Source organism: Pelophylax lessonae (genome assembly GCF_965119305.1).
Source record: "Pelophylax lessonae genome assembly, chromosome: 12".
Taxonomy (NCBI): Eukaryota; Metazoa; Chordata; class Amphibia; order Anura; family Ranidae; genus Pelophylax; species Pelophylax lessonae.
The window spans coordinates 21,329,911-21,345,420 of NC_138779.1; the positions used below are offsets into that span (position 1 = coordinate 21,329,911).

The 15,510-nt window shown below is 47.9% G+C and overlaps 1 protein-coding gene across 1 annotated transcript in view; it reads left to right on the top strand.

Moving 5' to 3' along the window:
- TTC34 (tetratricopeptide repeat domain 34) overlaps positions 1-15,510 on the top strand; it is a 159,820-nt gene that overhangs the window by 16,247 nt on the left and 128,063 nt on the right. Inside the window, exons 3-5 of the mRNA XM_082273299.1 lie at positions 2,417-2,642; positions 9,400-9,592; positions 10,786-10,952. Coding sequence (XP_082129425.1) covers positions 2,417-2,642; positions 9,400-9,592; positions 10,786-10,952 — 586 coding nt within the window. The remainder of the gene's footprint in view (positions 1-2,416; positions 2,643-9,399; positions 9,593-10,785; positions 10,953-15,510) is intronic.

The window sequence follows — 15,510 nt, forward strand, 5'->3', positions numbered from 1 at the left end:
GGGGATGATTTGTGCTAGGAAAGGGGATTAGGGGGATAATATGTGCTGGGGGGGATTTGGAGTAGGGGGGAGAGGATTTGTCCTCGGAGGGGAAATTTGAGAGTGCTAGGAGGGGTGACTTTTTTTGGGGGGGGGGGTGGTGAGAGAGAGGATTTGAGCCTGGAGTGGGGATGGTGGGACAAAGATTTGTGCTGGGAGGGACATTTGGAGGGGGGGGGGGATTGGTTGTGTTGGGAGGGGACATTTGAATGGTAGAGGATTTTTGCTAGAAGGTGTGATTTTTTTTTTTTAGGGGGGGGCAATTTGGTGGGAGAGAGTATTTGAGCTTGGAGGGGTGGTGGGGCAAATATTTGTGCTGGGGGAGGGGGGGTTGGTTGTTTTCGGAGGGGTAATTTAAAGGGGTAGAGGATTTGTGCTAGGAGGGGTAATTTTTTTTTTTTTTGGGGGGGGGGGGGGGGGGGGATTTGGTGAGAGAATGAGGACATGGGCTTGGAGGGGGGATGGTTGAGCAAAGATTTGTGCTGGGAGGGGGTTGTGTTTTGGAGGGGAATTTTGAGGAGTGGAGGGTTTGTGCTAGGAGGAGTGATTCTATTTTTTTATTTTTTCTGGGGGGGGGGGGGGGGGGAATTTAGTGAGAGAGAGGACTGGGCTTGGAGGGGGGAGGGGGGGGCAAAGATTTGTTCTGGGTGAGGGGGACTGCAGCAGGGGGGCAGATTTGTACTGGGAGGATACTGTATCATCCAGGCATATCTCCCCCCCTCCTCCCAGTACAAATCTGCCCCCCTGCTGAAATCCCCATCACCCAGCACAAATCTTTGCCCCACCATCCCTCCAAGCTTAAATACTCACTCACCAAAATTCCCCCTCCTGCCCCAAAAAATCCCCCCTCCTAACACAAATCCTCTACCCCTTTAAATTACCCCTCCGAACACAATCAATCCCCCCTCCCTCCACATCCCTCCTCCCAGCACAAATCTTAGCCCCACCATCCCTCTAAGCATTTGAAATACACCCATGATAAAAATTATAGACCCTTCATTTCTATGTAAGCGGGCAAACTTAGAAAATCTGCAAATAATTATTTCCCCCACTTTTTTTTTTTGGGGGGGGGGGGTTACTGGCACATAATGCTAATACAAGGAAGGGGAGGGGGCGCAGTTTGGTATGTATGCCCTGGGCTCTAGATTGCCTTGTCCCCCGGCACTGGCTGTACCATCAGGGATAAATGAGAATCATTAGAAGCCATTCATTTGTAAATTGCACATTATTATTATTACAGCTATTTACTGTATATAGAGCCAGCAATGTACGCAGCACTTTACATTCTGTACATTGAAATCACTCCCTAGATTCAAGGAGCTTACAATCTACAGCGGTGCCGGGACAATGGGGTGGGCAGGAGGGGCGGCTGCCCTGGGCTCTGTGGTATCATGTGAAGAAGGGGAGCACCACAAAAAGATCAAGGGGGAGGGGGTTTGTGTTGGAAGGGGGCATTTGAGGGGCGACATGGGGTAAGTATTGTTTTAGGAGGGAAATTCGGGGGGGAGGGTGATAATAGTGGTGATTTAGGGGGATTTGTGTTGGGAGGCAGTGGTTGGTTTTGGCCCCCCCCAAATTTTTATTCACCAGCCGCCACTGTTGGGAGGAGGGAAGAAAATTTGTGCTAGGAAGGAGGATTTGGGGGGAGTTTGTGCTGACAGGGGGGATTTGGATTTGGGGGGGGGGATATGTGTACTACGAGGGGAAATTTTAGGGGGAAAAAGATTTGTGCTAGGAGGGGGGAATATTTTTGGGGGGGTCAATTGAGCTGGAGGGCAAGAGAGGGGGGATTTTTGCAGGGGGGATGATTTGTACTGGGAGAAGGGGGGAATGTATGCTTAGAGGGTAAGCATGCAGATTAGTGCTCATTGTTTTTCTGGGGGAATTTTTGCTGACACATAATGCTCATATATCTGGGGGGGGGGGGGGGGCAGAGTTTGGCATGTTCACCCTGGGCTTTAGATGACTTTGTCCTGGCACTGATCTACAGCCCCCATTCACATACTAGGGCCAATACAGAGAGGAGCCAATCAACCTACCATGCAGCTAGTGTCCTGGATAGGGTTTGAACCTAGGGCCCAGGGCCGGGACAAGGATTGGGCAGGAGGGGAGGTTGCCCTGGGCGCAATGGTTTATTGCAGGGATGGGGGGGGCGCCTTGACCCTGAACCTAAGGGAAGGGGGGGAGGCGCAGTTTGGCATCCTTGCCCTGGGCGCTGGATGACCTTGTCCCGGCACTGCTAGGGCCCCAGTGCTGCAAAGCAGGAGTGCTAACCACTATATCCAAAAATAATTTTCGGATTTAAGGCTTGCTGGTGACATCTGGGTAGCTTGTGGTTGACCGTGCAGATTACTCCATTGTTTAACTTGTTGTTTAGTGATGTTTCAGGCGTCCACCAGCTGGCCACGCTGCTGATGATGCTGGACCCCACCGATGACCTGTGCCGCATTCTCTGCACCGACGCTCTCTATCAGATGGACCGCATAGAAGATGCCCATAAGATGCTCAGTTTGGCCCTCAACAGCAGCTCCCAGCGGTCCCCTGTTCTGGCCAGGCTGGCCCTGCTGCAGCTGAAAAAGGGCTTTATATACGACGGGAACCAGGTAGGGGCTGCAAGTCTCTCTGTGAGCAGCAGGTGGCAGCATTGCACCTTAGACAATGCAACAGCTATCTGTACTATAATAATTATAACTGGCTTGGGGGGGAGTTTAATAATATGAATGGAGTTATAAAAAGGAACGTGATTGGTTCACCGATCATTTGCCACTTTGTTGCTGTCAAGGATTCACATTGCATATTAGCTGGTCAGAAAGCATGTTTGCCACTATTTCTATACATTGTATTTCTATGCGTATTTCAGGGTTTAGAAACATCTGCCAAATGGAAGACGGCCAATGGCGCATTTCTCAGCAGCACGTTCTTTTCATTTGCTGATCATTGGGCATGCTGCAATTTAGGTTTAATTTTGCATGCACTAGCCTTTTCCCTTTGCATTTTCTGGCTATTACGGGTGTTATTTCAGTGACCCTGTCACTAGACCATTCATTTCAACAAAAATCCTCCCATAGGATGATATGTGCATCCATGTATTCAATTCATCTTTTTTTAGTTGTAAAGACCTCCCTTGTATAGACCTCTAAATGTCCTCTGACTGCTGCATCTTAGAAAATACAGCATTTGGCCACTAGATAGCGCTGTGTATACTTAGGTCATATGTGTCAAACACAAAGCTTATGGGCCTCCAGGCCTTTTCATGTGGCCCTTTCGTCACTCCTGCAACTTTTGCTACCCCACCTTGTCTCAGCAGTCGGTAGCAGAGATGAGGATAGAATTCCTCCTTCAGATCCTGTGTTTCTCCCTGCAGTCATGGAGTGCCCCCCCCCCTCCACGTCTCAGCAGTCAGCAACAGAGAGGAGGATAGAACTCCTCCTCCAGATCCTGTGCCATTCCATGCAGCCATGGAGTGGCCCGCCCCCCTCCTCATCTTAGCAGTCAGCAGCAGAGAGGAGGACAGAATTCCTCCTCCGGGTACTGTGCTCCTCCGTGCAACCATGGAGTGCCCCCGCCTCCCATCTCAGCAGGCAGCAGCAGGGCAGAGGACAGAATTCCTCCAGATTAGATCCTGTGCTGCTCCGTGCTGCTCCGTGCAGCCATGAAGTGCCCCCTCCCCATCTCAGCAGTCAGCAAAAGAGAGGAGGACAGAATTCCTCTTCCAGATCCTGTGCTTCTCCATGTAGCCATGGAGTGCCCCCTCCTCCCTGTCTCAGCAGTCAGCAGCAGAGAGGAGGACAGAATTCCTCCTCCAGATCCTGTGCTTCTCCATGTAGCCATGGAGTGCCCCCCTCCCCTGCCTGTGTCAGCAGCAGAGAGGAGGATATAATTCATCTTCCAGATCCTTTGCTTCTCCATGAATCCATGGAGTGGCCCACCCGTCTCAGCAGTCAGCAGCAGAGAGGAGGACAGAACATAACTCCTCCTCCAGATCCTGTGGTTCTCCATGTCCCCATTGAGTGGGGCCCACCCACCCCCCTGCCTGTCTCAGCAACCAGCAGCAGAGAAGAGGACAGAACTCCTCCAGATCCTGTACTTCGTGCAGCCACAGAGTGGCCAACTCATCAGTCACCAGCCGAGAGGAGGACAGAACTCCTCCTCCAGATCCTGTGCTTCTCCGTGCAGCCATTGAGTATCACCTCTCCCCCCCCCCCACATCCATCTCAGCAGTCAGCGGAATAGAGGAGGACAGAACTCCTCCTACAGATTCTGCGCCTCTCTGTGCAGCTTTTTCCTGGTAGCAGCACAAGTTAAGGGGGGTGCACTGTGATATATGGGAGGATGGGGGGCTCTTGACTTCTAATGTAAGGGGGGGGGGGTGGGGGGTGCTCTGGACATTTAGTCTCAAAGATACAACTGGTCCTATGGGGGCAACAATAATGCTGATGAGGCCCGCGGTTAAATTGAGTTTGACATCCCTGAATTATTGTTCCTTTGATACGTGGTGCCACCTAGTGGCCAAATGCAATATTTTCCATTGTAGATGCCAATATTTTCCATTGTAGATGCCCCATTTGCACAGAATGTATATGTGCTGTTACCGGGAAAATTGCTGTGCACATTTTTTTTTTTTTTTCATAAATACATCCCTAAACTAACTTACCCTAAATACACACCCCGAAAAAAGAAATGCACCTGCTAAATATAGAAAGAAAGAAAAAGTAGCATTTTTTTTTTTTTTTTTTACTTTTTATGTATTTATTTTTTCATTTTTCTGCAGAAACAACTCAAAGTGAGAGTTTTCCACTTCTGATTGTCTGATCTTCCATGATCTGCATATATTGCATAGAGAAGCACAGAGATTCAGTGATGACCTCACAGGGTCTAAAATAGAGAGTGTAAAAAAAAAAAAATAGAAAAAATGTATTTAACCATTTCATTGCCATGTTTATGGAGGGGGCTGGTATTGCTGGCTTGTACTGCTGGCTGGTACTGCTGGTGGGTACTGCTGGATAAACTTTAGCTGGACTCTACAGACATAGTACAGAGGATCTTCAGTCCTCCCCCAAAAAAATAAAATAAAAGTCAGCAGCTACAAATACTCTGCAAATACTGTAGTTGCTACACCTGGACTGGAAGGATTTGCCCCCTTAATGACCAGGCCATTTTTTGCGATTCGGCACTGCGTTACTTTAACGGACAATTGCGCGGTCGTGCGATGCTGTACCCAAAAAAATAAATAAAATTGATGTCCTTTTTCCCCCACAAACAGAGCTTTCTTTTGGTGGTATTTGTATTTGATCACCTGTGCGATTTTTATTTTTTGGGTGTAAGCAAAAAAAAAGAGCGACAATTTTGGAAAAAAAAAACAATATGTTTCACATTCTGCTATATAACATTCCCAAAATTTTAAATCAAATTTTTTTTAACATTTTAGGCCAATTTGTTTTCTGCTACATATTTTTGGTAAAAAAAAATTGCAATAAGCGTATCTTGATTGGTTTGCAAAAATGTTATCGTGTCTACAAACTAGGGGAAAGATCTAATTTTTTTTACTAGTAATGGCGGCGATTTGCGATTTTTTAGCGGGACTGCGACATTGCGGCGGACAGATCGGACCCCTGACTGACATTTTTGACACTTTTGGGGGGACCAGTGACATTACTACAGTAATCAGTGCTAGAAATATGCACTGTTACTGTAATAATGACACTGGCAGGGAAGGGGTTAACCCAGGGGTGACCAAAGGGTTAAATGTGAGCCTAGGGGGGGTGTTTTCTAACTGTGGGGGGAGGGACATGTGAAATGACCATAGAGATCTGTGTTCCTATATAGAAGGATCACAGGCGCTCTGTGATAATTTCAGAGAGAAGAACGGTCAGATGTGTTTACAACAGCCAACCGTTCTTCTCTCTCAGCAGGGAGCGATCGCGGGTGCCCGGCGGCCCCCTAACACCATGCATAGGGCTACGTGGGTTCGTGCAGGAGAGGCAGCCTGCCGCAGTAAATGTGCGGCGGGCAGTCTTAATGTGGTAAAAAAGGACACTTACCTGTCCAGGGATCCAGTGCTGTCCTCACCTGGATCGGTTCTTCACCAGTCTTCAGGTTCCCATCGCCACCATGTCTAGTGTGGGATGCCAGCTGTGACTCCTTGCAGCTTTACAGCCGGCTTCTGACTACGCATGCGCAAGCCACACTGCACTGTATAAACGGTCCTGCAACCTTATGGTACTTTATATCCGCTTCCTGTGTTCCTCACATACTGCTGGTGGGTACTGCTGGCAGATACTGCTGGTGGGTACTGCTGGCGGGTACTGATGGCGGGTACTGCTGGCTCGTACTGATGGTGGGTACTGCTGGCTGGTACTGATGGTGGGTACTGCTGGTTGGTACTGATGGTGGGTACTGCTGGTTGCTACAGCTGCTGGGTACTGCTGGTGGTTACTGCTGGTGGGTACAGCTGGTGGGAAATACTGGCTGGTATTGCTGGCTGGTTCTGCTGGCCGGTTCTGCTGGCTGGTATTGCTGGTGGGAAATACTGGCTGGTATTGCTGGCGGGTACTGCTGGCTTGTATTGCTGACTGGTACTGCTGGTGGGTACTGCTGGCTGCTACTGCTGGCTGCTACTGCTGACGGGTACTGCTGGTGGGTACTGCTGGCTTTTTTGATGGCTGGTACTGTTGGTGGGTACTGCTGGCTTGTATTGCTGGCTGGTACTGCTGGTGGGTACTGCTGGCTTGTATTGATGGCTGGTACTGTTGGTGGGTACTGCTGGCTGGTACTGCTGGCCTGTATTGCTGGCTGGTACTGCTGGGGGGTACTGCTGGCTGGTACTGCTGGCTTATATTGATGGCTGGTACTGTTGGTGGGTACTGCTGGCTGGTACTGTTGGCTTTTATTGATGGCTGGTAGTGTTGGTGGGTACTGCTGCTGGTACTGCTCCTGGTACTGCTGGTGGATCCTGCTGGCTCCTCTGAGATGTGACAGGAGTGGGGCTGGAGGAAGCAGCAGCTGCAGGAGAGAGCAGAGCTTATGCGTCCTGTATCGCTCCTGTCACAGGGAAATTACATTTGATATCACTTTGCTTGCAACAGGAGCCGGAAACCACACAGGAAGCATCAGTTCTGTACATTAATGCTCAGGTATACGGCCTCGGGCTGCTGCGACTGACAGCTGACAGCCGGGATATCGCACAACACTTGCGGGTGTCAGGGAGCCGTAGCCCAAATGCGGGAGACTCCCGCACCTCGCAGGAAACTTGGGATATCTGATCTCCCCATTCTGATAACACCTCCCAGATACCCCCACCAGATACCCCCCCAGATCTCTCCACTCTGATCACACCCCTCAGGTACCCCCTCCAGATACCCCCCCAGATCTCTCCACTCTGATCCCACCCCTCAGATACCCCCTCCAGATACCCCCCCCCCAGATCTCTCCACTCTGATCCCACCCCTCAGATACCCCCTCCAGATACCCAAGAAAATCGTTTTCTGTGCTCCCCTCTGAAGCAGTTTCACTTTCAAGGAAGGCACACAGAGGAAGCCTTATTATACCGGATTTATATAGAGCCAACAGTGTGCACAGCACTTTACAATATAAAAGGAGACAGAACTGTTACAATACAATCAAGCACAAAAGTGTTAAGAGGGTCCTGCTCATAAGAGCTTACAATCTAATAGGGTAAAAAGCTGTAATGGTATTAAATACAGCTCTCGTTTGGATCGCACCGATTGATATCAATGTCCAGCTGCAGATATTGTTTGCGATGTTGCATTTCATAGGCAGACGGTGTGCAATATGGGGCTTCTTTGGAAGAACTGGGACTAGATTGAAGTCCATGAGTTGTGCATACAGACATCTGACAGCAGGTGGCAGTACAGCACTTCCCAATCTACTTCAATGGCACAGGTACCAAAAAATGAGAATTTAGAACTTTCTTCCTGGGAATTTAAAGCTGAAGATTAATCTGCTTATACTTTATACTTTGCTTTCCCTGGTTCCTCTCCCCATCCCCATCAACATGATTTCTTTTTTATAAAAGCTTTCTAATTTCATTACATACCTTAAATAAGACCCAATGACATAATCATTTATCATTAGTTCTCTGCGCTTCTACACAATGCAGGCAGATCATGACTGGCGGGAGGGGCCGGCAAGGACAGGGACATGGCTTCCTGAAAAAATGTGACTATGCCCATGGTTGATGCCCCCTCATAATGAGCACAGCTGGTGTACAGACCCAGGAACTCAGCACAGGGATGGTGGGAACCCCTCATAATGAGCACAGCTGGTGTACAGACCCAGGAACTCAGCACAGGGATGGTGGGAACCCCTCATAATGAGCACAGCAGGTGTACAGACCTGGGAACTCAGCACAGGGATGGTGGGAACCCCTCATAATGAGCACAGCTGGTGTACAGACCCTGGAACTGAGCGCATGGAGGGTGAGAACCCCCTATAATGGGCACAGCAGGTGGACAGACCTGTGAACTCAGCACAGGGATGGTGGGAACCCCTCATAATGAGCACAGCTGGTGTACAGACCTTGGAACTGAGCGCATGGAGGGTTAGAACCCCCTATAATGGGCACAGCAGGTGGACAGACCTGGGAACTCAGCACAGGGATGGTGAGAACCCCTCATAATGGAAAAAGCAGGTGTACAGACCCAGGTACTTTGCTCATGGATACTGGGAACCCCTCATAATCAGCACAACAGGTGTACAGACTCGGGAACTCAGCACAAGGATGGTGGGAGCCTCTCATAATGGCATGGGGGATGGTGGGAACTCCTCATAATGGCCACGGCAGGAGTACAGACCGACCTAGGAACTCAGCACAGGGATGGTGGGAACCCCTCATATTGGGCACTGCAGGTGTACAGACCTGGGAACTCATTACAGGAATGGTGGGAACCCCTCATAATGGCACAGGGATGGTGGTAACCTCTCATAATGGGCACTGACGGTGTACAGACACAGGAACTCAGAAAAAGGATGGTAGGAACCTCTCATAATGGCACAGGGATGGTGGAAACCCCTCATAATGGGCACGGCAGGAGTACAGACTGACCTAGGAACTCAGCACAGGGATAGTGGGGACCCCTCATAATGGGCACTGCAAGTGTACAGACCAGGAACTCATTACAGGGATGATGGGAACCCCTCATAATGGGCACGGCAGGAGTACAGACTGACCTAGGAACTCAGCACAGGGATGGTGGGGACCCCTCATAATGGGCACTGCAAGTGTACAGACCAGGAACTCATTACAGGGATGATGGGAACCCCTCATAATTATTTAACTCCCCAGCATCTACTGAACAGTAATGCTGTGAAGATGATAATTTATTCTTCTCTCTTCCTCAGCTCATTAAGAAGGTGATCCAGCTGGGTGACACTTCTTGCCTTTTGCCCATCATGGATATTTTCATAGAAGAGGATCGCAGACTGATGCAGAGTCACTGCCACGCCAAGGGCATGTCCATCCTACAGAGCCGACAGGGAGAGGCGTACCTGAGGGAGGCCGTGGCGTACTTATCCTTCGCTATTATAGCGTCAGGTACGATGATACTGCTGATTGGTCACATCAGTAACAACACAAGATCTGATTATTGATATGGTTAACCCTTCTCTTAGGGTTAGGGTCAAGGCGCCCCCTCCTCCTTGCAATAAACCATTGCGTCCAGGGCAACCGGCCCTTCTGCCCACCCCTTGTCCCAGCGATAGATAGATAGATAGATAGATAGATAGATAGATAGATAGATAGATAGATAGATAGATAGATAGATAGATAGATAGATAGATAGATAGATAGATAGATAGATAGTCTAACTACTGAGCAATAGGGATGGATGGACGGACAGGCAGAGAATAGAGATATGACTGGACAGACATGACACAATTTCCTGGATATCATATGGCATATATGTGCTAATGATTGATGCCGTGCAGAAGAGCAACATCTATGGGAATGAATGATCATTCAACCTCCATGTGTTGAAACCTTTGTGCCCAGGCTTTAGCAAATATATACAGAGAGGTTACCTATAGAAAGACCAGCTTCTAATTTTGGACATCTGCCATAGCCCCTCAGTTTTTCCATCTAGCAAGCTATAGGGTAGGCTATTTTCTATCCAGGTTGAATATTGTTCATAGAGTAATTTTTAAAAAAATAGCGCATTATGGCCACTAGATGTCACTGATGATCATAGTAGATAAGCATTTAGCTGCTGTGATCATCAGCACCCTCTAGTGACCATAGTGTGGTATTGTCCGGATTCACTCTATTCTGTATGTAGGAAGGACAATCAACCTGGAAAGGAAATAGCCAAATACCATTTGATTTTGCACCCATTTGAACAGAACACAGTTTTCACAGCTCGAATAGCTCTGCATTTTTTTTTTTTTTTTATTTTTTTTTATAAATACAACCCTAAAGTTTTAGTTGAGGGTGGACTGATCCATTTAGTGTGAGTAGAACTGTGTTTCCAAATTAAAAAGTGACTTGATATTGCAAAAATTCTGGAAATGTGAAGATAAAAATACAATAGAAATGTTTGTTAGTTATAAATGAATCTTCCACGGAACGCTCAGCGCAGGTGTTCTGGCAATAGTGTGCAAATGACTTAAACATCTGCGCTGTGATGCGGTGGAATAAATAGCGTTGGTTGCCGAGTGAATTGTCAGGGGTGGATGTGATGACGTTTGTATTGTCAGCATTTCTAAACACAAGGCGTGTGTATTTACGGACAGGAGGCCAGGCCAAGGACTCTCTGCTGGCCAGAGGCAGATGTTACGGGCAGCTGGGACAGAAGAAGACGGCGATATTCGATTTCAACACCGTGCTGAGGGAGGAGCCCGCCAATACCGAGGCGCTGTGTGCTAAAGGCTTCATGCTGATGTCTATGAACCAGCAGAAGGTACTTCTATGGAATGATCAGAGATCGATGTATTGTTTATTACAGCCATTAATATAGCACTGTCATTGCACACAACCCTTTACATTCACATCAGTTCCTCTCCTCAGGAGCTTACAATCTAAGGTCCCTAACTTGCATGCATTCACATACTAGAGCAGTTTGGCATGTAGGAGGCAACCAACTCTAGCACACGGAAAACATGCAAACTCCATGCAGATAAGACAGTAAGCTAACCACTGAGCCACGCTAGAGATAGATAGATAGATAGATAGATAGATAGATAGATAGATAGATAGATAGATAGATAGATAGATAGATAGATAGATAGATAGATAGATAGATAGATAGATAGATAGATAGATAGATAGATAGATAGATAGATAGATAGATAGATAGATAGATAGATAGATAGATAGATAGATAGAATTGCTAATAATCACTGAGGTGATATGGAGATCCAATATTCACCGAGCCACAACAGATAGATAATTATGTGATAGATTGATAATAGATACAAAGATCTGATAACCGCTAAGCCTAAATTAGATAGATAGATAGACAGACAGACAGACAGACAGACAGATAGATATTACCAAACCAAGCATAGATCATTAGAACCACTAACCACTGAGCCACAATTTATACTTTAAGGGTGAGCCAACTCAATATTGAACCCTACAGACTAAGACTGGGATGCCATTAAAGTTCATGTGCGTGTAAAGGCAGGCGTCCCAATACTTTTGACAATATTTAGTACATATTGAGCTTTTACAGGCTTGCATCCATATAGCTTGGCAAGTTTCCAAAGGCAACTCTTCATCCAAAAACTGCTCCCACTTTCATCATGTATGAATGCTCAGGCAGGGGATGGAGGGTGGGGGGGGGAGTGGAGATAAGAATTCTGTAAATCTGACAAATCATTCCTCTAGAACAGTGGTCTCCGAACTGTGTCCTGTGGGGTGAATGCGGCCCTTTGCTTGCCTTTATCCAGCCCTTGGGGAACTATTCTTCACCATGATACAAGGCACTATTCCTTCCACTGACACCAATGATGGGGCACTATTCCTCCCACTGACACCAATGATGGGGCACTATTCCTTCCACTGACACCAATGATGGGGCACTATTCCTCCCACTGACACCAATGATGGGGCACTATTGATCTTTTATTGAAAAGAATCAAGCAACATATTTTATACAAAAGTAAAAAAACATAACTATAGTACAATATTCCAACCGAAAACAAAGGAATACACATCCATGTGCAGAATATATACAATATATACATAATCCACTTCCAACATTTTTAGAAAACTATTTACATAAAGCAGCAGAGAGGGCCTAAGAGGCACAACCCATCACCTATGTATGCAGCCATTTATCAAAAACTAAGCATTAAGAAAAAATCTAGGGTGATAAGAGACAGAAAGCCACACCCGGGAAAGAGACTCCTGGCAGTCAGGGAGGCTTGAAACCCCTCCACGCCTTCAGCCAAGCCCTCTGACCCCACTTGTCTCTCTCAAGCGCCCGAATCTTCCCCACCTCATGCAGAATGTCACACACCACCACCTGAACAGGAAGGATTTTACGCCGAAGGGTGACCTGACACCGTGCGTTCCATGTGTAATAACGGACTACTAAACTAACTAAAAAAAGTGTATCCAAACAAAAGCCCCCACCAGTATTGAATGCTCCGTACACCCACTCAGCATAACCCAGCCTGGAGAGGAAAGGAACACCGAGGGCCCGCCCAACCTGTTTGTATACCTCTATGTTAAAAGGGCAACGAAGCAGAAAATGGTCCATAGTCTCCTCCTCACCTGCACATTCCTCCCGAGGACAACCACGATCCATCCCACTGCGGAATTTCAAATTGCCCCGAACATAGAGCCTCCCGTGGAAGCACAACCAGGCCAGATCCCTGAATTTAAGGGGGACTCTAGCCAAATTAATCAATCTTAACCCTTCCCTCAAAATTGGGCCTGGGCAATCCCTTAAGGCCAGTGGGTCATGAAAGACTTCACTCAAGACTCGGCTCATAAGGACTTTCCTCGGAGCGGATCTGAGATCTTCAGCCGACAGTCGCCACTGCCGCAGCAACTTCAGACACGGAGCGACATAGGCTGGGAGCTGACCACGATGACCCCTGAGATTCTTCACTTGGCCACCTTCTTCCCAAAGTCGCAGAAAAGGCCTAAACCAAGATCTAAACATGCCTGCCCATCCAGGAGGTTCCACTGCAAGCATACTACCAATGTTAAACTTGAGAAATAGCAGTGAAAAGAAAAGAACGGGGTTGACCATACCTAAGCCACCCTCCCTCCTGGATAGATAGGTGACATTCCTCTTGATGGGGTTCAGTCTGTTCCCCCACAGCATCTGGAAGAACACACTATAGATCCTAGCATAGAGAGACACTGGCAAGATGCAGACAGGGCTGACATACAAGAAGATCGGTATCAGGTAAGTCTTAATCAGATCAACCCTTTCCCTCAGAGATAACTTCCATCTCTTCCAGCTGACCACCTTAGTATTGGCAACTTCCAGCCTGCCCTCCCAGTTTTTGAGGCCATAATCGCCAGGTCCAAATTCAATGCCTAATATCTTAATTTTTTCCTGGGGCACTGGAAAAGTGTCCGGGAGATCAAACCCCTCACCTTCCTTTCCCATCCAAAAAACTTCACTCTTTTCCTGATTGATCTTGGAGCCTGATGCTTCAGAGTACCGTGATGTCAGAGAGACCACCTCCTCCGCTTCATCTGTCCCAGTGACAATCACTGACACATCATCCGCATAGGCAACAACCCTCAAAGGCGGCTCACCCGGGATTCCCACTGGTACCCCACACAACATGCTGCTCTCTAGCCTCCTGATGAAGGGGTCGATTGCAAACACATAGAGCAGGGGACTCAGCGGACAACCCTGGCGCACCCCAGAACCAACCTCAAAGGACTGTCCAACCCAACCATTAACAAGAGGGAAGCTTTCTGCCCCCTTATACAAAACTTTTAACCAATCGACAAAACCACCCGGCAGACCGTACTTACTAAAGAGCAACCACAGGTACTCATGGTTGACACGATCGAAAGCCTTTGCCTGATCCAATGCCAGTAGATACTTTCCCCAGCCTGCAGCCCTGCACTGCTCCAAGGCCTCCCGGACAGCTAAAACCGCTGTGAAGGTGCTCCTACCCTGGATCGAACAGTGCTGATGGCGAGAAAGCAAAGACTCTGCTACTGCCGATAGGCGCCAGAAAAGTATCTTCGCCAGCACCTTTCTATCGACATTGAGAAGGCTGATGGGGCGCCAATTCTCAATCATCGAAGGATCTTTACCTTTTGAAAGAAGAATCACAGCTGAGTGTCTCATGGAAGGGGGAAGCACCCCCTCAGCAAGACAACTGTTAAAAATCTCTACCAAATGTGGGGCCAGAATAGACTTAAAGGCTTTGTAAAACTCAGCCGTCAGACCATCCGGTCCAGGTGACTTCTTGATGGCAAGCTGTTCAATTGCCCTCGTCACCTCTTCAACTGTGATCTCTTCTGTCAAATTCATCAAAGGGACATCTCCACCATTTAGACCTGGAATAGAGTCCAAAAAGCTTTCCATCTTGTCTCGGTCAAGCTCCTTCCTCCCAAGAAGTTCAGCATAAAAAGACCTCACGACCTCCAGGATCCCTGACCTGGACTTTGTCAAGGAACCTGTACTATCCTTAAGGCCAACGACCATCTTAACAGCTACACCCTGTTTGCAGTTCTGGTAAGGGTCAGGCGAGTGGTATTTCCCATAGTCCCGCTCCAGAACCAAAGAGGTATGCCGGTCATATTGACACTTCCTGAGGAGGATTTTCACTTCAGAGATTGCCCCAGGATCTCCTCCTCTCGAGACAAGAATATCCAGCTTCCTCCGCAAACGTTGGTAGGTCATGTATCTATTAAACTGTTTTTTATTGGCTAGGCCCCTGAAGAATCCAGCAATCCTCTTTTTGGTCAGCTCCCACCACTCAGCCTTGCTGCTACAAAAGTCCAGGATGGTCACCTGTGCCTGAAAGAATTCCTCAAAGGATTGTCTAACATGTTCTTCCTCAAGGAGAGTCGAATTTAATCTCCAGATGCCTTTGCCCCTCTGAGGGAAATCTGAAGCATTCAAGACCACAGATAGCATACAGTGATCAGAGAACTCCACCGCCTGCACCACTGGGGGTGAGAAAGCAGAGGCCTCCTTCAAAAAAAACCTATCTATCCTACTCTGACTATTACCTCGATGAAAGGTGAACCCTGTGTCATCCGGGAGGTGCTTAATGTGCACATCCACAAGACCAGCATCCCTAACCATACTATTTAAAAAAACGCTATCATATCCCAGCCGGTCATTGAAGTCCTTCCTGTCCTTGGGCCTAGTCACAGTATTAAAGTCACCTCCAAAAACCACTTGCCGGGATGTAAAAAGAAATGGCTTGATCCTTGTAAAAAGGCATTTCCTGTCCCACTTTGTGTGCGGCCCATAGATATTAATTAGGCGCAGGTCCTGCCCTCCCACAAGAACGTCTAAGACCATA